At 37.9% G+C, this 25880-nt stretch overlaps 1 protein-coding gene across 7 annotated transcripts in view; it reads left to right on the forward strand.

The window, feature by feature from the left end:
• Positions 1–25880, forward strand: part of ZMYND11 (zinc finger MYND-type containing 11) — a 104926-nt gene that overhangs the window by 51511 nt on the left and 27535 nt on the right. For 5 of the 7 annotated variants that reach the window (XM_064387829.1, XM_064387888.1, XM_064387947.1 and 2 more), the window contains 3 exons: positions 9778–9937; positions 22918–22962; positions 25611–25772. In XM_064387829.1, the coding sequence (XP_064243899.1) occupies positions 9778–9937; positions 22918–22962; positions 25611–25772 (367 nt within the window). The remainder of the gene's footprint in view (positions 1–9777; positions 9938–22917; positions 22963–25610; positions 25773–25880) is intronic. The other 2 variants (XM_064388079.1, XM_064388218.1) reach the window with 2 other exon arrangements.

Consider the following 25880-nt stretch of genomic DNA (forward strand, 5'->3'; position numbering starts at 1 on the left):
CTGCTGTTGCATCATAACACAGTTTTGCTTATAAATTTCTACTGAGACTGAGCAATGAGGTAATATTCACCAAGCTAATAATGATTTTTAATACCCAGGTTAAAAAAAAAAGTTGAAAGAAAAATGAGAAACTAAGCTAAACACTTTTTGTAAAAATCTTAAGAATTAATGAAAGATTGTGATTTAATTGCACAAGAGATGTTCACAATGGCATATGTTAATTTAATTTCACCTGTGTTCTCTGTAGACAGATACATTCACCATACAACTTTTACCTATCTGTTTATAGGGTGTTTAATCTTAATTTTGTTTAAGATTTTGTAATTATTTTTTGTTTGGATATTATTTAGTTTTAATGTTGCTTGTGTTAATGGTTTAAGTGCTGCCTTTAGACATAATTGACTAAAGACAGTGGAAACAGGAAGTACAGGGAAAAATGTAAACTTTTCTTGTAAAAAGCCTATGAAGAACCTATCTGCATTTGCTCAAATTTAAAATTGCTAAATTAGTAGATTTGGTTGAAGTATTATCTTGAGTTTATAATGTATATTAGTAATTATTCTTTTTTCCCATTGAGCTCCTTTATTGATTCCATTTATTTCTTCAATTTGTGTAACAATTCTATTTAATTATGTTAATTAAACTGGTTAAAGGAATACATAAAAAGAAGTGCACATGTATTAAACAGTGTTATTTGTAATTTCTTAGGGATGATTTTTCCTTCAACTTGGTACTTGACACATTGTCCCCTGTTGCTTCCTGAATTGCTGTGTCTGCTTTCCAGTGCTGGCTGTCAAAGACTAATTCAGTGCCTGGTGTGGAAAACTCTTCACCAGGGACTGACAGATTGCTCCAGCTTCGCTGCCTTTTTCCCTGCTTTATGCAGAATACAGAGGAGGGAAAGGATGCTGTAGCTGGCTGTGCAAACATTACACCTGTAAGGGTTTAGCATAAATGGCTATTTTGTTGAGGACTAGAGCTTGAGGTGGAGTTTTTTGTGTATTTGCTTTGATCAGAAATATTACTGTAGTCACATCTTGTTCCTACAGTTCAATCTGCAAAAAAAAAAAAATAGGTGCTCAGATGTTCTGACAAATTTTGTGTGATCAATTTTCCTTATCTGGTAATTCTCTTAGGAATGCTCTTACATGGTATTGCTAGAGTGGCATTTTTCTTTTCCTGTCTCAGAGGTCAATGTTCTTCATCGATTCAGTAGGTGAAGTCATCTCTGGGCTGAACATGAATATGGTAAATAAAATGATTCACACTAACAGCACAAACATATTGTTATTAACCACAGCCATACTCCTTGTTTAATGTTTGTTAATAAGTGCATGCTCATTTAAAGTCTCCTTATTGAATGTTACTATAAAAGTTGTAAAATTCAATGTTGAATACACTACATGCAAAGTATGAGCTTCAGTAGGATTACTGAGAAGGAAAGAGATGGAACTGATTTGAAAATCACTGTCCCCATTTTCATGTACTTCATACTTCTATTAATATTCATGTAGAAATTGTATAAGTTTACACAGAAAAATATAGAAAAGGCTAACTTTCTTTCTAATTATTAAAAGCAAACCAATATTTATGTCACAACAATTATGGTTTTTGCTCAAATCATAACATCTTTGTAATATTTGATAGTGGGACTTCTAGCTTATGTTTGGTTTCTTTGCTGTAAATAGATGTGACTTTCTATTAGAAGAAAGAGATAAAAAATGAGTGAGACATGGCCATTTAACAGCTTGTTATCTGACCTGAAGTGCTCATCAAGGCTTTCTCTGTAATCAGTGGAGAGAGAATGATCTCCAAAGCACTACTCATACCATCTATTTTAGGCTGTGGTTTCATATTCCCATTCATATAAACAATATCATCACCAAGAGCAGCAGCCCTGCCCTGATGGCTCTTCCAGCCGTTGTGCTGTTCCCTAGATGGCAATAAGGTGAACATTTGTGTGACAGAGTGATGATTCTGAAACTCAGCTAGCCTGAAAGTAATCTAACAAAAAAGATGCACACAAAAAAAAAACCAACCCCAAAAACAGAAAGAGAAAGGTTTTGACCCAGATAAGAATGGAAATTAAATTAGATAGAAAGCTCTAAAAATTGAATCATTAAAGCATTCAAATCTTCATTTTTTTTAACATGTTTTGAATTGAGATGGTGGATATGAGCTGATTAAAAATTTCATTTGCAAGGTATTAGCTAGGATGTTACACTCTGAGTCATGTAATACTTTGTCTCTTTAGTACATGCAAAGAAAGGAGCTGGGTGGAGCAGTGGCCCTGCAGCTACACGAGCATTTGTGCATGCAGTGTCCCTGAATGATTAGTGCTTGTTTGCCAGTCATGCTCAGTGCACACACATGTGCATTACCAGCAGTATCACATTTGAGCTTTTAGGTTGGAAAAATGGGAGTAGAGCCCTTTTTTAGAAAAGTTCCTCCATAAAAAAGTGGTGGCGAGATTTTCTGGATATGGGTTGAATGACTTGGTACCTAAATTACTTGCTTTTCGTGGTCATGCTGGTGGGTTACGCAATCTAAAGTGCATAGAGAAATTGTAGGAGTAGGAGTTTAAATTACTGAATCAGAGAATTACCTGGGTTAACATTACTGTGCTTTTTCCTGAAATGACCCAGGTGATTACCATTATAGGTGCATGCATGGTGCCTGGGATATCTAAAGCATGCAGAAACAAGATCACTCCTTAGCTGTCTTTTAGCAGCAGCAGCACAAACGTCAGGCAGATCTGAATTTAGCTGAACTGCTGGATTTCACTGTTGCCCTGTCAAGTTTATGCCTTCTTTTTTTTTTGTTTCACAGAAACATTGCACAAAATTAGTTTTTGCATTTATGCAAATTTTGAGTTTCTAGACTATAAATGAGAGATGAAACAAATTTTAAAAACATTTCCTGCTTGGATAGTATATGTGTGCTCCAAATGAATGTTGCAGATACTGATGTCAGAGGGAAAAGTAAATGCATGATTTCTCTGTAATTCTTGGAATTTTGGACTGCATGAAATGTAGATCATGTAAGAAGTATTTTATTGCAGAGGCAGCAGTGCTGTCAGTGCCTGCGTGGTCTGTGCATGTGCTGTTGGTATGTGGAGTGCCGTGGAAATCAAATGCAGCCTGTTTGTATACCTGCATCTCATCGTGGAGTACAAATACACAGCAAGAACATTGTGCCTTGCTTGTGTTTATCTTAGTGATATAATCCATAATTGAAACTTCAGAAAGTGTAAACACAGCAAAAAGGATCCTAGAAAACAAAGGCGAGCTGCTGTGTCCCCACTGTGGCCAGTTCCACTTCTCTGGGTGTCTGTGCTGCCTTCAGCTCTCAGTTTCTGTCAAACAGGGACTATTTGTGTCAAATACCCATAATGTTTAGCCTGTGTTTATGGGAGTTGATTGGTAGCAGGGTGCTACATGGTGGAAACAGGCAACCTGAGCTTCAGAGCTGAGACCTTGAGATACAGCTGTGAGCACGGATCTTCACCTGGCTTTCCACCAGGAGAGCTGATGGATTCCTGAGATTTGAGCATGTGTATTTCAAGTTCTTAGGTCATGGAGCTGTATTTCTTTAAAAAAAAAAAAAAATCACAGCCAGCTCCAACTTTTTTTTTTTCAGTATGACCAACTGGCCTATTCTTTGCAAATTACTTTTTAAAAACTCTTAAAAGAAATGTGTGGGTCTTCTATAAAATAGCTGTCATGCCCTAAAACTGAAGCAAAAGGTATAATTTCTCACTAGAGGTAGGCAGACAATATAAAACTCAGAACAGATTTTTGGCTGCTTTCCTTCTATTTTATGTATTATTCCTTAAGCTCTGTCCCTGAATCTAGGGCATTTTTATGTACCTGTAGGTAACATTTAAAATTAATGGCAGACTTTCAGTTGAATTTAATAGGATCTGCTGTATTTTCTCAGATCTCAATTTTATCAGATCTCAGTTTTTCAGACCTCAAATTTATCAGTTCTCAACTCATCCCTGGATGAGTTGCTCAGCAGAGTCTGCTGGCAGCAGCAAGCTGCTACTTCCCTTTGCACCGGGCCAGGGTGGAGGCATCCAGCATAGAGAGAGATAATTGATCAGACCAAGATTACAGAGTTTACCATGAAAATTAACATCTACCTACATTTGCTGCACTGTTGTATTTTTGCAGCTATTTGCAATATGTATTTTATTTCAGTCTTGTACAGATACCTTTGCTGTAACATTTTTTCCAGTTATTTTCTTCTGATTGAGTTCAGGTGGCTGAAAATGCAATTTCTTACGAATTCAGAAAAACTGAGGTTTTTTAAAATACCTATGTCAGCTTCCTTCCTTCCTTCCTTCCTTCCTTCCTTCCTTCCTTCCTTCCTTCCTTCCTTCCTTCCTTCCTTCCTTCCTTCCTTCCTTCCTTCCTTCCTTCCTTCCTTCCTTCCTTCCTTCCTTCCTTCCTTCCTTCCTTCCTTCCTTCCTTCCTTCCTTCCTTCCTTCCTTCCTTCCTTCCTTCCTTCCTTCCTTCCTTCCTTCCTTCCTTCCCTCCCTCCCTCCCTCCCTCCCTCCCTCCCTCCCTCCCTCCCTCCCTTATTTGGGCCACAGTACAGCAGTGCCCATTTAAACAATTTGCAGCCTCTCAGTAGACCACAGATTCCTTCCAGAGGACTCTTTGGGAGCAGATAGATATTTTTCCATGCTGTATTTTGAAGCCCTATAGATTTGACTCTTTGAGACAGGGTTTACCTTCATGCTGTGTCTTGCAGAGCAGCAGGCAGGAGTTGTGAGCTGTGTGACAGCTGTAGGTGAAAAGTTCACCATCTGATCCCCTGCAAGTGCTGGCTACTTCTGTGTCTATTTTGCTCCCATGGTGATCACAGCTTTAGAGTCTGCTTCCTCCACACCCCTAAGATCAAACCAAACTTCCTTCTTTAGTTTTAAGGTGTGTTACGAAGCATAGATTTCAGTTTTTATAGACATTATGAACACTGGATAATTTGAGAAAAGTATTTTGAAGTTTTAGGAGTGAATTGGTGATATGCTGACAGACTTTGGTGCTTCTGGAATGTCCTACATATTGGGCAGGCAGGTGATTTAGAGGTGGATCAGGTATTCCTATGGTCCAGTTTGTAGAGCAAAGGGAGGTGGCAGGATCCAGTTGCCAATTGGCAGGGCAAGAGATAGAGGATATTTACTTGCTGTGAAGAGAAGAGCCTCTACCAGAGACAGAGAAGATTTAGTTGCTGTGAAGAGAAGAGCCTCTACCAGGTTTCCCTGCATGTTTTTCTGGCTCAGCATTCAGCGTGGCTCAGGTGGGGTGTGCAGCACGTGGCTCTGTGGCCCCTCTGAGAACTTCTGGAGACCTCCCCTCCACCTGTGCTGACCCCTTGGGCTCTCTCTGTGGTGTCTGAGAGGTGGTCAAGACTTTAGGATGGGTAACGCCAATAATATAATAATATAAACTGAAGAATATGACAATATTTTATTATTATTTACACCTGACTACTGTTCATCTGCAGTCCTGAAGAGGTTTGAAATTGCTGTCTCATGTTTCTCTGATTGGTATTTTGTGACTAAATACAGATGAGCATCATATCCATATACAACCTACAAATTTATTAATGATTATCCTCTGTGAGTCTCCTGTAAAGGTTTTCTTTTGCCATCAGACAGATGCACCCATCTCTTAGGTGTGATGCACATGTGCATCTACCTGATCCTGTTGGTTGTATTTTGTTTCTGAAGGTCACCACATTTAAATATACATTTGATGGTATGGTGATGAGGTTTGCTTAAGGGTGGTAATGAGCAAACTCCATGCTAAAGATCCTTATCCTTTGCTTTCCAAATGGTATTGCAATAATTGAAAACATGCATTATTAGGGCCTTAGAAGTTGATTACAAAAACTGTAATTTTGCTAGATTTCCTAGATTCTTCTGTGCTAATGTCAAGGAGATCTGCACTGCCAGTTTATAAATGGAGAAAATACTGATCTATAAACACTCTAATTTTCAGCAGCAGGTTAGTTGCTTCTGTATCCTGCAGACAAGCAGCCTCATTTGGTGAGATTTTGAATTTAGCATGCAGATTATCAGGCCTAACCTCCACTTTTCATCAGAAAGACCCTCATTTTATATAGTAGGGATTAACACAGTTAAATTGTATTTTGAAATGGTTTCTTCAGCCCCCTATCTGATTAGTGCTGGTTTTCTGATTTAGAGGATTTTACTTTGTGCCTTATTCTCACTTGTTTGAGTGTATTTGCTTTACTTCTTGTGGCTGGGTTGTATTGCACTCCCAAATCTGTTGATATGGAGGACTGGGCAAGAGCATAGCAAACCAGTATTCATTCCTTCAACTCCCAGTTTCCAAGGTAAGGCCAATCAGCTTGTGTTGAAAACAGCAGTCAGGGATTGCTTTATCTCCCTTACTTGTTTTTTAACTTGTTGGTGCCAGATGCTTCAGTGCATGCAGAGCCAGGACTTGCACTCCATGGATTAGTGGTGTCACTTCCACAAAAAGGCAAAATTTCAACATTGTTTTTCCCTGATCTAGTAATAAGGCTGATGTAGTAGTTGGGGCTCAAAACATCATGCTTTCTGTCTCTGAGCTGGATTTTAACTCATTCTGTGATTTCAGCATTTTTCATGTCATGACAGTTTTTCACATTTCATTATTAAAGAACTTCAACTATCTTTTCTGAATTGAGTCCTGTGCCTTAGTCATGTCTTTGCTTACCTGCTGTCCTGGCTGAAAAGAAACAAGATAAGTTTTCATCCAAACCCCATAGTGTTGTTTTCTAGTCTTTGTGAATATCTAGTCATGTAGACTTCACAGGTTTTAATAAAGTAAAAATCTGGGGGTGGGTGCATTTTTCTAACAGCAGTTCTACTCTTTGAAGTAAAACTATTCTCTTTACATGTGTGTTCTTTGCTGTGAAAGCTGATAGCATTTTATTTTAAAAATAGAAAACACAGCCCTTGTGACTCCCCAGTGGCACAGTCTGAACACTGACTAAAGTACTCTTCAAAAAGCCACTGGGAATTTACTACTCCTGATTTACAGCTGGAGAAAATGGGCAGATAGTTTAGTTGGTAGCAGTACTTTCACTCTGGTGGAGAACACAGACTGGATTTGAGAAATGGGCAATTCTGAGCCCTGTGCCTCTTTTCACTAGTGCACAACCTGCCACAGTGGACATAGGCAGATTAAACCTCTTAGCTGATTAGAGTTGGTTTAAGGATTTTTGGTTTGTATTATATATCTGTTCTGTTCAGAGATAAGAGTGAGAAATCATTAAACCTGTATCTTACATTTAAGAATTTGGTAGGGCTGTGTTTCTGCAACGAGGGATGGTGCAGTGCAAAATACATGGATTCTTCAGCAGGATACCCTGAGGGTTATGGCAGTGGGTTAATACCTGATTTCTATTCTCAGACCTATAGCAGCCCACCATATGAGTGTAGGAAAATCACTTCTGTGCTCAGGGTCTAATTTGTTCTGTTAATAGAACAGGATGAATGATAGTTAGCCCATTCTCTGTATTTTGAGACCTGTTAAGGGGTTTAATTAATTACAGACACATGAATGCTATGGCTCTGTCGGGGAGGTTGTTAGCACTGAGTAAAAATGGAGATTTGGTGAAAAAAGAGTAACATTAGCAAATGTCGAGAAAGATAATTTCCACTTCAAAAAGCTAGTTGTGTTTGCATAAATATGTCCATATGTGCACACACACATGAAATACATGTAACATGATTATATAAGCAAATGAATTGTTTTCATGTGGCTTTTAAAGCTTCAACACTTTATGCTTCTATAGACCAGTGGTGTTCACTTGCACTCTGTTTGAAAGTGAATAGATTTGAGTCTCTGCCTGGTTTAGACCTTGGAGTTTGGATAACTTTGAAAACTTATTTGTGGTGTTTAATCTCACTTGAACTCATGTTGAGTTTTGTTTTCTGTAGAAGTAGAGAGGGATCAAGTTGGACAGATGAGTATCCAGCCAAGGTGATACAGACATGAAGTGCCTTATCCTCTGATTTTGGCCCTTGATCCTATGTGCAAACCACCAGAGTTTATATATGTTAGCTTGGAACACAGACTTGCACAGTATATTGTTATTTCTGTATCAATTGCTTATCCTGTATACAGTGCACACACCAATTAGGTTTGGACCATGTTGTGGTAGACATTGTAAAATATGGTAAATAGCATCATCTGCTTCTAAGAGGTTTTATCCTAAAGAAAATAAACCCCAAGATCCTGCAAACATGCTGCATTTATGTAAATGCCTCTGATACCACACAGAAATCCATGAATGCCCTGTGCTGCTCTCATTATTGTATAATTTACTATACAAATATATACTTTCCCTCAGTCAGAAATCTACTATACTATTTTATATACAGTTTAGAGCAAAACAAAAATATCAGATTAGCATAAACAAAAATATCAGATTAGCATAAACCAGTTCCAGCAAAAGCTTAAGAGAGAAAGCAGGAAAGGAAAAGACCTTTATTCAAACAAAACAATAAGAAGTTTGAAAGGCAAATGTCTTCAAAGGGAGGGGTTGATTGAAGACTTGACCATTGGGGTGGTCCTCGCTCCTTATTGTAAGTTTGTAACTTCTAAGTCATTAAAAATTGCTGTCAGCCATGTTATTAAAAAAAATCTGAACTTATTTAACTCTCTTTTTTTTAATGCAATGCTTCTGCTTTAAAATAAATCTTTCTGGAGTTTGCTCGTGATCATAATTACATTTTTTGTGAAGGTTTTTGTGATGACAGTCACAAAGGAATTCATTATGAAGCAGGAAGGCGAGGATACTATAGCTGACAGCTTTGTCTTAAAGAGGGCAAATTACAGATTTCTCTCTTAGGAAACAGGTAAAGACAGAGTACCTAGAGAAACAAAAATGGGGAGAAATTCTGAGCTCTGTAACTTTAAGAGATCCATTACTAGGAAAATATTGTCCACAAAATAATTGGTTCCAAGTCAATTCATGTATCTGCTGATTGCATGCAGTTGCAGCTCTCCGTGTGCAGCACCTTCTAGATATGTTCTCAGAATTTTGTTAAAAAACTGAATTATAATGACCTTAAGGCACGAGGTCATCTTTATTTGAGAGAAGATAATTTTATGTTGTTTACTCCAAGTTAATATTTGGTGTTGGCCTGGAAGCAAATTATTCTGGATAAAGGTCAACATTACACAGTTGAATTTCATGTATATACACAGTTAAAGCTACATGTGTTTTTTTTCTCACCAAGGCAGTTTGTCACAGTGTGATCATTGTGGTTGACTCAAGTAAAGGAGAAAAACCACTTAGCACAGTAACTTGAGCTGTTGAGTTTTCATATGTGATATATAAATTTCACATTTTTCATAAATGTGTTGTACACACAAGCATCACAAAGATTCATTGGTACATTCCTAAGTCTGTGTACTATACAGGAGGTGTTAGAGAAATGCAAGTTTAAAGTAATTTAAAGGGCACAAATACATGTGGCAGAGACAAGCCTAAGCACCATATGTGTTAATTTTGGGATTTTTTTGGTAGGAGTTTACTGTGCTACTACTTGTCTAAATGTGTACATGAAAGCTGCAAGAGGATAAAAGCTGATGTGAAGGAAAGGGTGAAGTTATATAAATTTTGACTGTTTATAGACCATCTAAAACTTAGAATGTGTATTGTTTTAACTCATTTGAAAATGTGTATATTTTGCTGACACATTTTATAGTTTAAAACTAACACTAAAAGACTTTTGTGCTTTGTGTGCAGGTATATGTCTCGAGTCCATGGTATGCATCCAAAAGAAACCACACGTCAGCTGAGTTTAGCAGTCAAGGATGGTCTCATTGTGGAAACCCTAACCGTGGGGTGTAAAGGGTCAAAAGCTGGTATTGAGCAAGAAGGATATTGGTTGCCAGGAGATGAGATTGTGAGTATAAAGTGTTTGAGAAAATAAATCACGATTTCTGATCTCTTAGCATGGAACTTGTTCTAATTTATATTTCAGACTATTTATAGATTCTGTGTTGGTGCTTGTGAACAGGGAAGTAATGCACTCTTAAATTTTTTTAACCTTTTCTGTTCCATAGAAGCTCTTTCCTCTTGAACTCTGAGTTTTCTGCTATGAAAAACTGGCAAAGTCCTTTGCTGGGTTATGCCTCACTTTTATGTTGTGTTCTCTTCTACAGTTGTACAGGAAGACAGTAAATATTATTGGTATTACTTGAAATCCTCAGACGTTCTCAAATCCCAAAGATAGTACATTTTAAAAAAAGAAAAAAAAAAGAAGTCACAAAATTTTTAATCTGAATAACAAAGAACTCCTTTTCAGAAGTGCAACATGAAATTATAAAATTATTTATAAAAAAATTATAAAATTATATGCAAACACACAAGAAAAGATGTGTTTTACTGATATTTGTGAACACCAGGGCATTCAATTAGAAAGGATTTTCTTAGCAAATCAGCTACAGGCACCCAAATACTGTTCCACTGGATGTCTAACATACATATTAAAATCCATTTAAATAGGTTGAAAATTACATGAAGAGAAAAAAACATGGTTTTGATATCCCTCCATGGCTGAGGTGGAGCACACTCACAAAGTGAGGATAGTCACATAGACCAGGAAAAAGCTTGAACAATTGTTTTGCCTTGTTCAGAAGCCCTATCTCTTTATTTACAAGACAATATTTTCCTAACTAAAAACAGTTTTGCAAAGCTTTAAAATACCTGAACTAGGAACTATTGCTTTGGAATATAAATTGCATTAAATACTGGTAAAAGGGTCAACGTTTTCTCAGACATAGCTAATACATTAAATTTTGAGGAAACCCAGAAAAACTCTGAAAACCACCAAAATGCTCCTTGTAATATGTGAGTTACCAGTAAGATCCCGAAAGTGAAACAATATACTGCTTTTGGTTTTGTGTAAACAAGCAATATCCATAACAGAAAACATTATCATCAAAATTATCTCACACAAATTTAAAGTATTGAAATGCCTCAACTTCAATACATTGTATTTAATGTACATTATGTCACTGTTAAGATTTTCATTCTAATTTCATTAGAAACCCCCAAGGGAATCTTTAAAAAGGGTATGTTACTGTTCTCCCTGGGAGGAAACATTTCCAAACTCCAGCTTAGCTCTTTTAGGTATTTCTTGCATTAATTTTATCTGTTTAGAAGTGATATTAACTATGTAGGCTCAACAAGACATAAAGCCTGAGATCTGTGATTATCTCAAGTATTCTGTATGTTTGTTTCCTCTATTGCTAAGAGAAAGGAAAAAAAAGAAAAAATTATCAAAATGCCTCACAATAGCCATTTCTTATATAATCATTCAAATAATGTTCTTGCTGCTTATTAGCAACATTTCTTTTACAAAACTTGAAAGAATTTACATCCTGTAAATTCCCAGTGAGTCATTAGAATTGCACAATTATTTTATGTCTGAGCAAAAAACGCTGTCTTTGACCGAAGATACTGTTCAAGTCACATTTTGAATAACCCTTTCGTTAGAAGCAGACTGCATTTTCAGTATTACTGCTAAGCACTGATACTTTGGGCTGTGACCATATGTGTGGTGGCTGTCTCAGTAGTTCAGAACACCACACTTGACTTAACAGTTTTATGCAAAAATAAAAATCAGCTTCTGATCCAGGCCATGTTTCAAAAGTACCCAAACCCAAACTTTTTGTTCCTAATACTGAATCAAAATGCTGCAGACAGATGAAGCAAAACACATTGACTTGGTATAAAGTCATTCTCTTTGTTCTTTTATTCAGAAAGTTTTAATGAGTAACAAAGTGTCATTGTCATCACTCGACATCAGATCAAGTATTTTCCATTCTCCGACAATTGGTGCGAACCCATCAAGTTTGGGATGTTCTCTGTCTTGGACACAGGGGTAGTTTTACAGATGCTTTGTCTGCACTCGATCAAGAGGCAGTTTGTAGTTCTTTGTAATTCAGCACTGCTCAAATCTGGTACTAATGACTGTTGGACCATGAACTCAAGTTACATTTCAGTGAAGACAAATACACAGAATTCTTTGTGGAGGTGCACTTGGAGGAGATGGAACTCTTCGAAGCAGGGTATTAATGTTCAAATAGGGATTTCAGGCTCAGACTTTGGCACTTACAGACCCTTGATCTAATTGTCAAATTTGATTTGACTGGTACTATTGGAACTTGGAAAGCTCAAAACAGGAAAGAAAAGAACCAATCCAGCAACCACTGACACCAGTGCAAGAATGCTTTTGGATTTTTGCTTCTTTCCTGGCACCACAGTGGAAGTCAGCAAACACAGGCTGCTCCAAGGAGATAGCAAAGGGATACATTCTTATCATCCCTCCCTCCCCTTTTAATTTGAGTATTTGCTTGGTGATTTTTTACGCTTTTGAAGTTTTGGATCTGAATTTTAGCAGGTGAAAAGATTATTTGCCTTAGCCACAAAACTGCTGAGCACCTTTGTTACTGTAAGAGGTGCCTGACTAGAGGATGCCACATGACCTGAAAGTACTGGTTGTGATGGTGACTACAGACTGATGGCTAAATAGTGACAGTAGTTGAAAGTATAGAGATTATGAAAATGCAGCTCTACTTGGAAAAGAGTAATTTGATAATCTGTGGTGCTTGCTTAGGGGTTTCCAAACATCTGCCCTATCCATAGGTTGACATAATGATAGATCTATGCAGTAAGGACATGGTTTCTGATAGGGTTAGCCCTTAGCCTTCAGAAAAATTATACAACCTTGCTCTCATTGTTCTAGCAGTATGCTGAAGCTACGGTAAAAAAATTTAGCAAAACCTCACATATTTAGTAATATACAAAAGACAAGCTGAGGTGCAAAGACAAAACAGTTTGAGGGCACCAGGAGGTTCTCCCAAAAGGGATGGCTCATGAAAATTAATGTTCAGAAAAACTGAAAAAAAAAAAAAAAAAGAATGGTCGAATTTAAGAGTGGAAAATTATTCTGTCAGATACATGTGAGAGAAATATTTTTATGTAAGTTACTAAATTTAAACTGTGGAGTCGGTAACAAAATGTACTGTATTCCAACTGACATTTAAGGATTGGTACCTAAACAAGAACTTAGCTGCAAATATTATACCTCCAGGGCTTGTGCAGGTATTCATTTTGTTTGCTCATTTACAATGTGTCCAGATGTTTTGCACATTTTCAAAATGTGTTCTCATCTTACAGGCCTTCTTATCTTGCAGATGATTAATGCATTTGCACAAAATAAATGAGAGAAGAATTTATTTTCCATTTTTATTCAGGAATTTAGTTAGGAATTTTGCATTTTTCTGTTTGTTGATGCATTATTATACAATTGAACAAAATCTCTTCAGCTTCTTGCCTTGCAAGGGAAATGTCAGTCCCGAAGTCTGGTAATGGAAGTTTACTTTTTTCTTTTTTTCTAAATGCTTTGTTTCTGTTTCTCACAGAACTTCTGGAATTTGGACATGCTATTTATTTTCAGCATAAAAAAAAACAACTTCTTGCTCTTTGGGTTTAGAAAAGAATTTGTAAATCAGTGTTGTTAACTTTGTTTTGAATGCAGTTGATAAAATAGAAAGGAAATGTAGTTCTTCAAGAAAATAAGAATGAATCTTCTTACCTATTCATTACTATTTTCAGTTCTGCCATGATTTTATCTACTTTTAACTGTGTAACATAGTACTGTGTCTAACCCCAAGAAAAAAAAATTGAATTTAATTACCAATGTCCTATGGCTTTATGGGGGCATTAGATGCAGTTTTTAGAGTTAGTTTTTCTTACTCACATTTTTCTACAGACAGTGTGCACTGAGCTATTTTGAGCATTTAATGTGCTACTTCTCCTCATGATTAAAGTCATAAAGCTGCTCTGACCCAGAGAGAGGCTTTATGAATGTATAATTTCAATTTTCCTGTGTTCATGAAGCCAAACAATATTGTGCTCTTGTAAAATGGAGATGTGTTCATAACACAGGTTCATTGTTTGCATCTGATTGCAACATACCCCACAACACTGCTGTGGTTTAAAAATGGTTCATAGTGGCCAAAGTCTCTAATGAGATGTGAAGAGTGAGGCTTCACACTTAAGGCACTGTGAGCTATTTCTTCACTGAAAAATGCATAAAAGATGATTATATTTTCAAGAGATTATTCTTTTACGGAGTTCTGTTTTCTGATCATTTAATTGATTGCCTATAGAAAGAGGCAGAAATTCCTCTGGCTGGTTAAGTCTGACTGTGGGGTTCAGTTACAGTCATTCTCCTGTGTATTTGGTCCTCTCTGTATCTAAATGATTTCCTTTCCAATTCTTCCCTCTAAAGATGTTTGAGTTTAGTGGAGAGCACACTATTTGGAGGGGAAGTTTCCTTGCTTTTTTCTGCTTTCAGAAAACATTAGAGATACAACTTGTTTTTTTCCCCAACATACATGTGTGTTCTCAATGTGCTATTTCATTACTGGGGATTTTTCTGCTATTTTAAATTGAGAAAGTACTGGGGTTTGCTCAAAGCAACTCCAGTGTCACGAAGGTGCCTAAATAATCCATCTCTCCACTCTGTCTGTATTGCCATCATTGTAACATTTGTTGTAAGCCACTGTCAGCACTGTGGGTCTTGAAGGTGATTTTTTAACCCAAGTGACCTTAGGCACATACCCAGTTATTTTTGTGATTTGATGAGTTGCAGGTTTGATTTTGCTAGGATCAGTCTATGAGAAAGGACTATTTTGGCTGTTATGTTTGTGTTAATCTAAATTATTTTAGATTGAGCAAAGGCTTGATTCCTTGCTTGCCATGCTTAATTGCTTTTGTAATTATATTGATTTTTCCATGCTAGGTCAGTATTGGTAGCCAGAAGCTGTTTTTTGAACTGACTATGTCATCTTGAGTCTCCATAAATGTGAAGATAATTGCAAAAAGCTTAAGAACTGTCACTGTGAGAATCTGAATCTTTTCTATACACAAAATACATTTTAAATAATAAAAAAGCCCCAAACAACAACAGGCAAAACCAAACCTCAATCCAAAACCAGCCTGAATAGCTACCAGTTCTAAATAACCAGGCTGAGGAATGGTTTTAATGTGCATCCCATTCTTTTCAGTTAGGAGCAGGAGGATAATATGAAACAGCAATAGTGACAGCCAGTGCCTTCATCATGAAAGCTCTTACAACTGAAGAGCACAAAGAGGAAGAACATGTCACACCAAATGAAGAAAAATCTCCTTCAGTGTTTAAAAAAATTCTCTGTTTGCCTTGTCCATCCATATTGCCTTTAATGTAAAGTCCTATGTAAATTCACTGATCCAAAGCCAAACATAGCCCAAGCCATATTAGTTCATATTTTTTACATATTGAACAAATCGAGAATTTTCCAGGCTGGAATGTTCCAGATAGATTCCTAATTATTGTGAAAGTGCCAGTGTTCTTTACAGTTTGGGATTCACTGATGCAAAGAGTTAATGATTGATCCCGTGAGAGAAAAAATTCAAACTGGCTTCCATCCCTTATTATCACACATCAGGGAGAGTATGAGGAGTTTGAGGTCAGGCCACATACCAGCCTGGTCACACAAGAACACTCAAGGATGATGAGCTTCTGAAATTCTTTGAATCTTTGCTGTCTTTCCATCCTTTAAGGTCCCATAATTTGGAGCTTAATTTTACAAAAGACTGCCATGAAATCAGTCCTTCATGTGCTAAATGCAATGATTTATCTTGCAAATTATTGTCACAAACTGCAGATGTGATTCTACTTATTAATAAACTAAAAATAAGTGGATATGTGAAAGTTCAGAAAAGCAAATATATTCAAATCATCAAATCAAAGCATAGACTATTTTGTCCTAGATAAATAAATTAAAATTCTGAATTCCCAACTTATGGAAGAGAAATTCTTTCTGCATTAAAGCCAAGACCTTCTTCTGTCTTTGCATTAAGGCTGTTAACATGCAGATCATGAGAATGGCTTCACAGCAATTCTAGTGGTTCTTGCTGCCTCTAGATGGGTTAAGAATAGTGAGCAATTCTCTGCATTCCCTTTCCAATCTTATTTTTCTCTTCCCATCTGTTCAGGGGTATTTCTTCCCTCTCCTCTGCTCATCGTTATTTTTTGTTCTCTGGAAAGGGAGTTCACAATGTTTGCAGGATCTTCACATTACTGAAGGTGACACTAGTAGACTCCATCTGACTGCAGAGAGATGCTGCTTCTTTTAAACTGGTGAAACAACCTTGTCAGCATCTTCACTTGCCTCTCTCAGCTTTGCCAACTTGACTTTTCAAAATTCAGGTGACGTAATGCTGCATTCTTCTTTAAGGCTTTCACTCTCCATTCTGGAGTTGAGATACTGATAATGTTGTTCACAGATTTCATAAAATATTCTTTTCTGATTGAAGGGATGTTTTTAAGAATGAGAATTTACCTTCAAGTTTGAAGTAAACTAGTCAAACTAGTCTGCAGAAAGGTTTCATCATGGGATTTAAATTATGCTAATAGAATAATGACATAGATCAGTCTGTCTTGAGTTTGTTTTGAAAATATGCATCTTGAGTTTTTTCTACCCCTTCTGTGCCCACCCTGACCTAGTAGTGTTATTTTTATTAACTTTGTGGGTTCCAAATGCTCTGTATCTCTGGCAATTTAAATCTATTATCTCTGATTAAAATCTATTATTATTGTGTCGTGCTGGTCACTGAATGAAACTTCATTGAAGTTGACTGGCTTATTAATATTCATGTTTAATTCACAATAAATGCAGTCCCCATGCCTTTCTATCAACTGACAGCTGAAACAATATCAGCCACACCTACAGCACAGGACACATAGGCAAGAGGTTTAAGGAACCTGTGTAGGAGGTTCTGCTGTTGGTTCAGATAAAATGTTCCTGTGTGTGTTGAACCATCAACCTAAAGAAAAACTACACAAGAAGACCAGAGAAGCAATGTAAATGTATTTTAAGCAAGCAAAGGGAAGAAGACCATTTTTGTGCACAGTTCTTGAAAGGAGACTTGGAACTACAAACAAAGAGATGGTTTATTTCTGGTCTGGATTTACCTTCTTTCTAGGGGAACAAAACCATAATGTGGACATAAAAGGCATTGCATCTGATAAATTCCTCACTCCATCACTGATTTATCTCCCTAATGAAAATAGCCTACAAACCTCCTCTTGGCTCAACTTAAGTCAAAAATTGTGACCTTAATAGCAGAGTGAATCCAGTTTCTGAGGAGATAAGCTGAAAGTTTCTATTAACCTTGAACTTGCTTGGAACGTGAAGAAAGAAAAAAAAACCACTTTAACTTGAAATTATTTTATATTTCTAATATCCTGGAGGAGAATGCTTGTATTGTCTCACCTCAAATAATGTGCACTGCTACTACTCAAACATTATATTCTTGGGAAGGAAATTGAGATTTATTCATTCCTTCAGGAACACAGCTTGTAGGCCAAGCAGATAAGTGTGACAGTCAGTTTGGCTGCTGACATGCTACTACACTTCTTGGAAAAAACTCACTTCTTTAGCACTGAGAGCTAGAGCCTGGCTCTGCACTTTGGGACCTATCACCCCAAATTGTCCAGAGCATGGCTGCAGGGTGGGAAGGTGAATAAAAACCTACCTGTCCTGATAGAATCCAGAGAAGATTTGGGAGGTTTCTGCCGGGAACTGAAGACTTCTAGGACAAACTGGCAATAAATTAATTAGATCAAATTCAGTGAAATAAAGCCAGAGGAGTTCTGAGAGGGTGTGGAATTCTCTGCAGAACCTGAGTCTTCCTGCATCAGTGCATCAGAAGAGGAAGAAGTTACCAGTGAAAAAAATGGAAATCGATAATTACAAGCTCATAAATACATGGACTGTGGAGAAGGAGATTTTGATCTCTCCCCTTACTGTTGGTTTTGTGTTTGTTCTTTTTAGAATAGAAAGGGTTTCTAAAATAAGATAATTTAAAAACCATGTAAAACAAGAAATTTCAATTGATTGCTGAGATTCTAAAACCTTGGCCATAATTAACAAATAAATAAATAAATGTACTTGAAATAAAGCAAGATGCCTCAGTAGTTGTGAGGACATATGAATTCATAATTATTTTTTATTTCTTTGTGATAAAATATGAATAATGAGTACCTACAAAGTGTCCTACAGGGTCAATTTATGGGAATCCATTTTAAGGATAAAGCCCAGGCCAGAGAAGGAATGAATCTATAAAGGCAACAGATCTGAATGGATAGATTATCCTGTCTGTAAAAGCACACATTGTAGCTACCTGCTGTAGTAGTTTTCTAGAAAAAGAAAGAAAAGATAAAGTGAAACAATTTGCACAAAGGGATTCTAGCTGCTGAAGTCTTCCTGGCTTTGAAAGAGAGATGGATGCTTGTTTATTTGCTAAGCACTTTTGATGAGCAAAAGCAGTAGGAAAAACATAGATACAAAACAGGAAGAAATATATCTAGTAAACACAGGGATGCAGGAAAACTGCAGGGGAGAAAATAAGCTTATTTTGGTGCTGAATTTACCCCAAAGCATTGCTCTAGCATTAAATGTAAAACATGTGATGATCTAGGAAACTTTTATCATTGGAAAGCAATCGTCCTGATCAAATATAGACCCTTTACAGTAATGATGAAAGGGAAATACTTTATTAAACGGCTAACTCACCATTTACCTGCTGCAAAGATGGAGTAAGTCCTCTGAGCCATCAAGGAATTAATCACACCTTCCTCAGTTTGAAGCCTAACCTTTTCATCATTGTTCTGATGAAAAGATAAAACCAGATCCTGTGGGCTACTGAAAGGATGTTTACAGGAGGATTCATGCTTGCTAAAGAACAGATGGAGCCAGAGACAGGGCATGAGGAGAAGACTGACCCAAAGGGCAGTAGGAAGACTGCTCTCACAGCAGACTAAGGCTTCTGGTGAAAAACACACACACTGTGTCCCCACTGCATTTGAAAAAACACTGGGAATGATGTTCCATGACACATAATGTTTGTTCCACCCAGGTATTACTTGGTGCATGCTGATGTCTGAGTGGAAACCAGTACATCTGCCAGAGACCCCTGATAAGCTGGAGCTTTCCTACTGGCTGCTGTGCCCAATGAGATAGAGCCTGTTTAAAATAAAGGCCAGTGTGCACGTACCACATCCACTTGAACTCTCTGGGGAAAAAAAAAAAGGGGGGGGGGTGGTAAGGCTTCCATCTGTGCAGCTCTACAGATAATCAGCCACACTTTGTAAAACACCTCTTACTACAGAGCAGTTACTTGGAAGTTGAACAGAATTGCAAAAGCAGTGCATAGATGGGCAAAGGGAGGCATTTCAAAGCTGAGATAAATGCTGGTGTTGCATTTCTGGAGCTCATCAGGGCTATTAAAACCCTGGTGCTCCTGTCCAAGTCTGTTTACAGGTTGCCTTTTGTGTGGGGCAGGGATTCCAGTATTTACACCATGAGAGAAGTACAAAACAGATAAATGAAGTGGGCAGTCGCTATTTGCAGCAAATATAGAAGTAGGAAGCATTTCTTCAGCTTTTGGAGGACAGAAGTCTCATAGGTAGTGCACCCCCACGGTGGTTCCTGATAGTTGTGAGTCATAAAGATGTACTGCAAGGTTTTAGCAATTACCTTTAGTAAAGCTCATGTCTAATTGAGAAAGCTTTGATGGAACAGATGCTGCCTGAAAAAGACAGAAAGGAACTGATTTATTAAGAACGGAAAATGTATTTAGACAGAAATAGATGCTGCTTTGTTTAATGTGAGTGGGGCATAGGTTCCTGCAGCATACTCAGTCCTCTTAAAGAGATGACCCGGATACCAGAGGAGAGTAATGAAATGGTAGATCCATCTATGCTAGAATGCAGTACCACCATTTCTTATATAATAAAGGCTTTTAATTTACAGAAGAAAGTTTGAAATATGAAAGATTAAGTAGAGATGATAGGAATTACTTCCCAACAGCAGATGATGATGGATGCATGTTGCAAAACCAAAACAAAATCGAAGATGTGAAAAAAAAAAAAAAAAAGAGCATCATTCTTGTTAGGCATTTATTTCAGTGAATATTTCTACTTGGTAGTCAATTTTGTTCGGTTCCAGTGAAGAGTTATTGAAGGCCAGCAAAGAAACCTTGACATCAAAACCCAAGATTTTAAAAGCTTCTCTCTTAGTTGAAGAAAGGGGAGGGGAACTCTGATTTTAAAGCTGATAGAGGTGAGAAGAGATGGAAGTGTTCCTTATGGCTGTTCCCAAGTCCTAAAATATCAGAATACAGAACATTTGCTTCAGAAATTATATCTTTAAATTGGGCATGGCCTATCTCATTATATGTTAAAGAAATGGGAATCTGAGAAATAGTAGGAACTCATGTATTGACATTCTTTAAAGTGTTATTAAATAATCATGAAAAGATTACACTGAAGTCTTGGGTTGGTGATGAAAATTACTTGAAATAAATGTAGCATGCAAATACTACTATTTTTAAATAATTTATTTTTTTAAATTACTTCTATCTGCTGGCATGGACCTTAATGCCATTCTAGATTCCACCACTGTGACAGACCAAAAGTGTTACACGGTGGGTGAAATCTACTGTGTATCTACTAATACGCTTCCTTTAAACTAGTGAAAAACTGCTCTAAGTTTCTTATCCACTGGGCAGCTGGAGCTCTAGGCACTGTTAAAGCATAGACAGCCTGCTGGGCTGACAATGAGTTTGTGCACAGGTGGGTCTGAATGAAAATCCTGTGATCTGGAAGGAGCTGTGTGTGCAGGAGTGTAGGGGGGAGAGAGAGGAACACCACAGCAGCACACATATAAAATGAATGCTGGAGAAGCACTTAAAACAAAACACCTGGGGGGAAAAAAGTGCAAAGATTGCTATGGGACAAGTGCTACACAGGAAATGCTGGGAACCATGAACTCCATGGGAAATTATTCCCTTTGTTTGCTTCATATTGAATTTAGGACAACAGAACTGTATGTATGCTATTTGTAAATAAACATGATCGTGCCAAAGGGGTAACTGACTTTTAACTGTCTTTCCCATCTATATGACCCTTTTTTTTTTAGCTTACTGGTTGGGTCCAAAGGATATCCATAATTTGGATTGTTGGGAAATCTAGTTCAACTGTGTGAAACCAGCAAATCCCCATAAGGGGGAGTTTCATGAATAGAGTTTTGCTTTTTTTCCCCCCTCCCTTTTCCTCTCTCCACCTGATAGTAGAGTGACTTAATACCGAGTATCTGGGCTACCATTAAGGGACTTGGAGAAAACAGATTAACAGGTAAGAAATGAGCTATGTTAATGGAATGTGCATTATAAAAAGGCAAAGTGGTCCTTTTAGACAAAGTCTGAGAAAGGAGGTTATACTGTTTTCATGTGCTATACCTACATATAATTTATATGAAAATGAAAATGTATTACTTGTTTTAACATCTTTTTTTTACAATAATTACGGGCTTGCTGTGGTATGGAAGTGACCTAATAGTTACAATTGTGACCTCTAAGTTATTGTTAATTTTACTGTCAGTATGTGCTTCACATCTCCTACTTAATGGTATGCTAATTGTACAGCAGGATGTCACATTCTCCAACATACAGATTCCCTATTTCAATTACAGCTAAGTAAATCTCCATTACTAATGAGTAAGCATTTCTTTTCCATGTACATTTGCATTATAATGGACATTTTCTTTGTGCACTAAAATTATTCTTTCCTTGACAACAACTATGTATTTTATTTTACAGTAAAGGCTACGACATGATGATTCATTCCTTTCTGTTGGGTTTATCTGTATTTAAATTGTCAAGTGCTCTGGATAGCCTGACATTTTCTATCCCATGTTATTTTTCTGTACTTCCAGAATAAATGTATGTATTTGCTTTAAGACAACCTACTTAAGACAAATGACAAAGAAAAGTAAGCTTACGTGCTGGTCATAAATTAAGATGTGTTTTTGAAATTGTTGCAGTACTTCACTCATGATGCTGAGTGAACCTCAGCTATTAATGTCAGTGCAAAGTGACCTTTATGATAGAATGTTTGACAGATTTGAATATAAAGAGCAAGTGACCACCACGTGTGACCCATATGATTGCAAGATCCCGCTCTGCCTAACAGAGCCTAGCTCTGGCTGTGACACACAGTCCCCCAAACTCATTTCTGTCCTGCTGGTGCATAGATCCACGAACGCAGCGGGCAGCTGGGCAGGACCAAGGGGAAGGTCTCCTGTTGGATCTGAGTTACCAAATCTGCTCCCTCTCGGGGCCAGGCTGGTGCCGCTGAAATGCTGAACTTGGGCAGAGGATTGATTCCCTTTGTCTGCAGCACAGTGACCCCAGAGCCCTTCCCTCCCTGCACCAGGAAACTCAGTCCCTGTGTGGAGATCCTTCCTCAGTCTGCATGGCCCTGGGAAAATGTACCACCTTTTATACACAAACGAGGACTGTGAGTTTGATTGATAAAGTGATAGCCTAACCTTAGATAACATGCAGCAAAGGTGCTGCTTTGCTTTTGGTGGGGCAATTCCCTATGCAGCAATTTGTGTTAGAAGGATCCATTTTAGATACCCAGAGAAGGTTTATGTATGAAAGAGAGTGCATTAATTAACAATCATTAATATTCTTGATGATTTTTAAATTGGCCTGGTGGTGGGTGTGTATATGGATAAGAATGATGGGTGTTGGGTTCTTTTAATCATATAAGTACGTGGGATATTTTAAAGAAATAAAATGTGGTGAAAGTGTCAGGTAGCATTCCAGGAATGCAGGAGGAAATGTATGCAACCAGAAGTTAGAACTAACAGATTGATTTCCTGGTCACTGTGCATGAATTCTTTCTAGCCTTGTGTATATCCTGATAACCAGATGGCTTACAGTATAGATACAAAGTTTGTTTTGTTTTTATTTTGAAAGGCCTACGGTATGCAGCCTTTTTCCCAGACAGCAGCAAAAAACAAGGTGAACAATTTTTGCACTATGTGGTTTTGAATTCTGTCATATTTCCTATTACGTTTCTGTCTCCCATTAGGATAGCTTAGTTTACTCTCCTAGCCACCACCATCATCCATGTCACCCCCGGTCCCGAGCGGAGCGTGTGCGCGGCGGGCCCGGGCCCGCTCCCGCCGCTGTCCCCGCGGCCGCCCTCAGGCCGCCGCTCTCGGCAGCGCCCGGCGACACCTGGCGGTGCGGCCGGGAACTGCAGCCCCGCCGCGCCCTGCCCGAGCGGCCCGGCCCGCCCGGGCCCCGGCTGGGCTCGGCGCGACCGGCCCCGTCTCCCGCATGGAAATAAATAAGTGAATAAATAGACGGAGTGCTGGGAGCGCACTCCCCTCCCGTTCACGCTTAGGTAAGCCGAGAGGAGCAATAGCCAACGTTTCATTGCTGTTGGAGGAAAACTGATGCCTCTGACCTCGCTGTTGAAGTCAATAGGGCAGTTGTCCACAAGGGTTATGCACCTTTTTAAACCTTTTTTTTAAATAGCTTTTCAAATATATTGCACAAATTAATGTTTTATGTATACTTATGCACTAAATATACTGCATTAAACTAAAGCTTTTTTTCTGTGAAAATCCTTGTATTTAGAAATAATGGGGTTTTCAAAACTTTGCGGTGTGAATACTGAAGGAAGCCTCTTCTGCTCTTTTATTTAACGTCATGGTTTCTGGCTTGAGTGTATGGTTTTTCTTGCCAGCAAATATATTTCCGTATGTTTATGAAATTCCGCATCTCTTTGCCAGCATATTTCTTAACAATGGAATATCTGGGAGATACGAATACGTAACTAATACAAACAAAAATTAAGACTCCTAGAATCCTGAATCTGTGGTGAAATTGCAGGACCTCTTGGGGTCTTCTCAGTTTAATTTTTATCTAAATATACATTCAACCAAAACTGATTCTTTTTCTTGCTTAATTGGCCCTTTACTGCCACCTGATTTTTTTTTTTTCATTTTCTAGATACAGTTAATATAAATGTAATAAAAAACATTACTTTATCCTGATTTCTCCCAGTCTACAGGCAAATCAAGTGCACCAACAATGCAGTATCTTTAGTTGTTTACAAAATATCCCAAAGAAAGGGCTCCCAAAATACACAGCCACTGGACTTTGGAAGGGGAAAGATTGGCGAAACAAGAATGTGTTCTTTTAGGCAAATCTGGTGGTGCTATGCCATTTTGAGATATACAGAATTTGCCAATAAAATGAAATGAGGAGAAATGACAAAAGATCAAGTTACACTGTTAATCTGCACAACAAAGGAGGGCAAAGTTCTGGTTAAGATTTCATAGGGTGGTTCCCCCCCCCTCTAAACTTGCTACCCCTGCAATCCAACATTCATGGTGCATCAAGTTTAGTGCAGGCAGTGTGGGTTGGGGCTGTCCCAAAATCTCGTGTGCTCCTGGGTGCTCTGCTCAGAGGAGTTCTGTGGCCCTTCGTACGCTGCTCCGCTGGAGGAGACCTCTCACACCAGGACTGCACTTCCCAGGCACAGAATAATGAAAACCACACAAATGCCGGTGCTGGCAGTCAGTGGGAATTGCTAACTCCACCTTTACAACATGACATTAAAAATAGCTCGATCAGATTTTTATCGAGATAATTTACTGAAGAATAGGAGTAGTTTTTGCAGAGATCTGAACCCATTGAAAAGTGACATTTGACATGAAAAGGCATTGAGAGTTTTATCTGAGATATGACAGCTATTTTGTCTTCTAAGTGTAGAGAAAACTGTGGCATTTCAGATAACAAACAAACATTTAACAGTGGCCACTGGCAATTCTGCTTGGTTTTAGAACTACAGATTCCTAGAGCAAAATTCTGCCTCCAAATTATATGCATGCTGCTCTCATTTATTTCAGCAAAGCTTGTGCACATGTTTCAAAGGTCAGAATTTGGCCGTTGGGGGTGAATTTTCAAGGAAGAGTATATTAAAGACACCTGTGCATCAGCAGAACCATATCCTTTGTCTACTGCAGAACATTTCAGGAATGAGCCCGGTGCTATTGAGCACGGCAAGTGAAACATTTTATATGTTTTGAATTGCATTGGGATTGCTTAGCAGAAACATTTCTTGCAGTAATTGGTTCATGATTTCATTTATTTCTTGTAACTCAACACTTTGATGCTGAAAAGTTGTCAGTTTTAAGAGAAGAAAGCCTGGAAGGGACCACCCTTCAGAAAATTACAGTTGAAAATATAATGTAACAATCAAGCTGAGGGAAATAGTCCAAGAAAATAGGTATGGTCTGTTGAGGTGCACAAACTTTTGTTTGCAATCTAATACAGAGAGGTCAACAAATGTTTTACACAAAGGTAGAAAACAAACCCACTTTTCATTGTGGACAGAGCTCATCTTTGAAATTGTAACTAATCAGAAAATTGAAAAAATTAAAACTTGGCATTCATATTCTATTGGAGTTAGTGTGTATTAAATTGATGAAGACCTTTAAGCACGTAGGTTTTCCCCTGTTTTTTAAACATTATACACTTCTTAAAAATGTTTATAATGTCTAATTGCTGCTGGATTTCAAGACATATCAATTTTGTTCTTAGTTCCTGCAGATTTTGACAGAATGTCATACCAAAATATTTTGTATTTTTTGTAGGACTGGGAAACAGAAAATCATGACTGGTATTGTTTTGAATGCCATTTGCCTGGAGAGGTGTTGATATGTGACCTGTGTTTTCGTGTGTATCATTCCAAGTGTTTGTCTGATGAGTTCAGGCTTAGAGACAGCAGTAGTCACTGGCAGTGCCCAGTTTGCAGGGTGAGTACCTATGAGATTTCATGTGCTGATTAGAGGATTGCTATTCATTAACAGACTTATGAAGGTGTTCAGATGGTCTGGCCAGGTTATTGGGTAAAGAACTGAATA

The sequence above is a fragment of the Passer domesticus genome, chromosome 1 (genome assembly GCF_036417665.1).
Source record: "Passer domesticus isolate bPasDom1 chromosome 1, bPasDom1.hap1, whole genome shotgun sequence".
Classification (NCBI taxonomy): Eukaryota; Metazoa; Chordata; class Aves; order Passeriformes; family Passeridae; genus Passer; species Passer domesticus.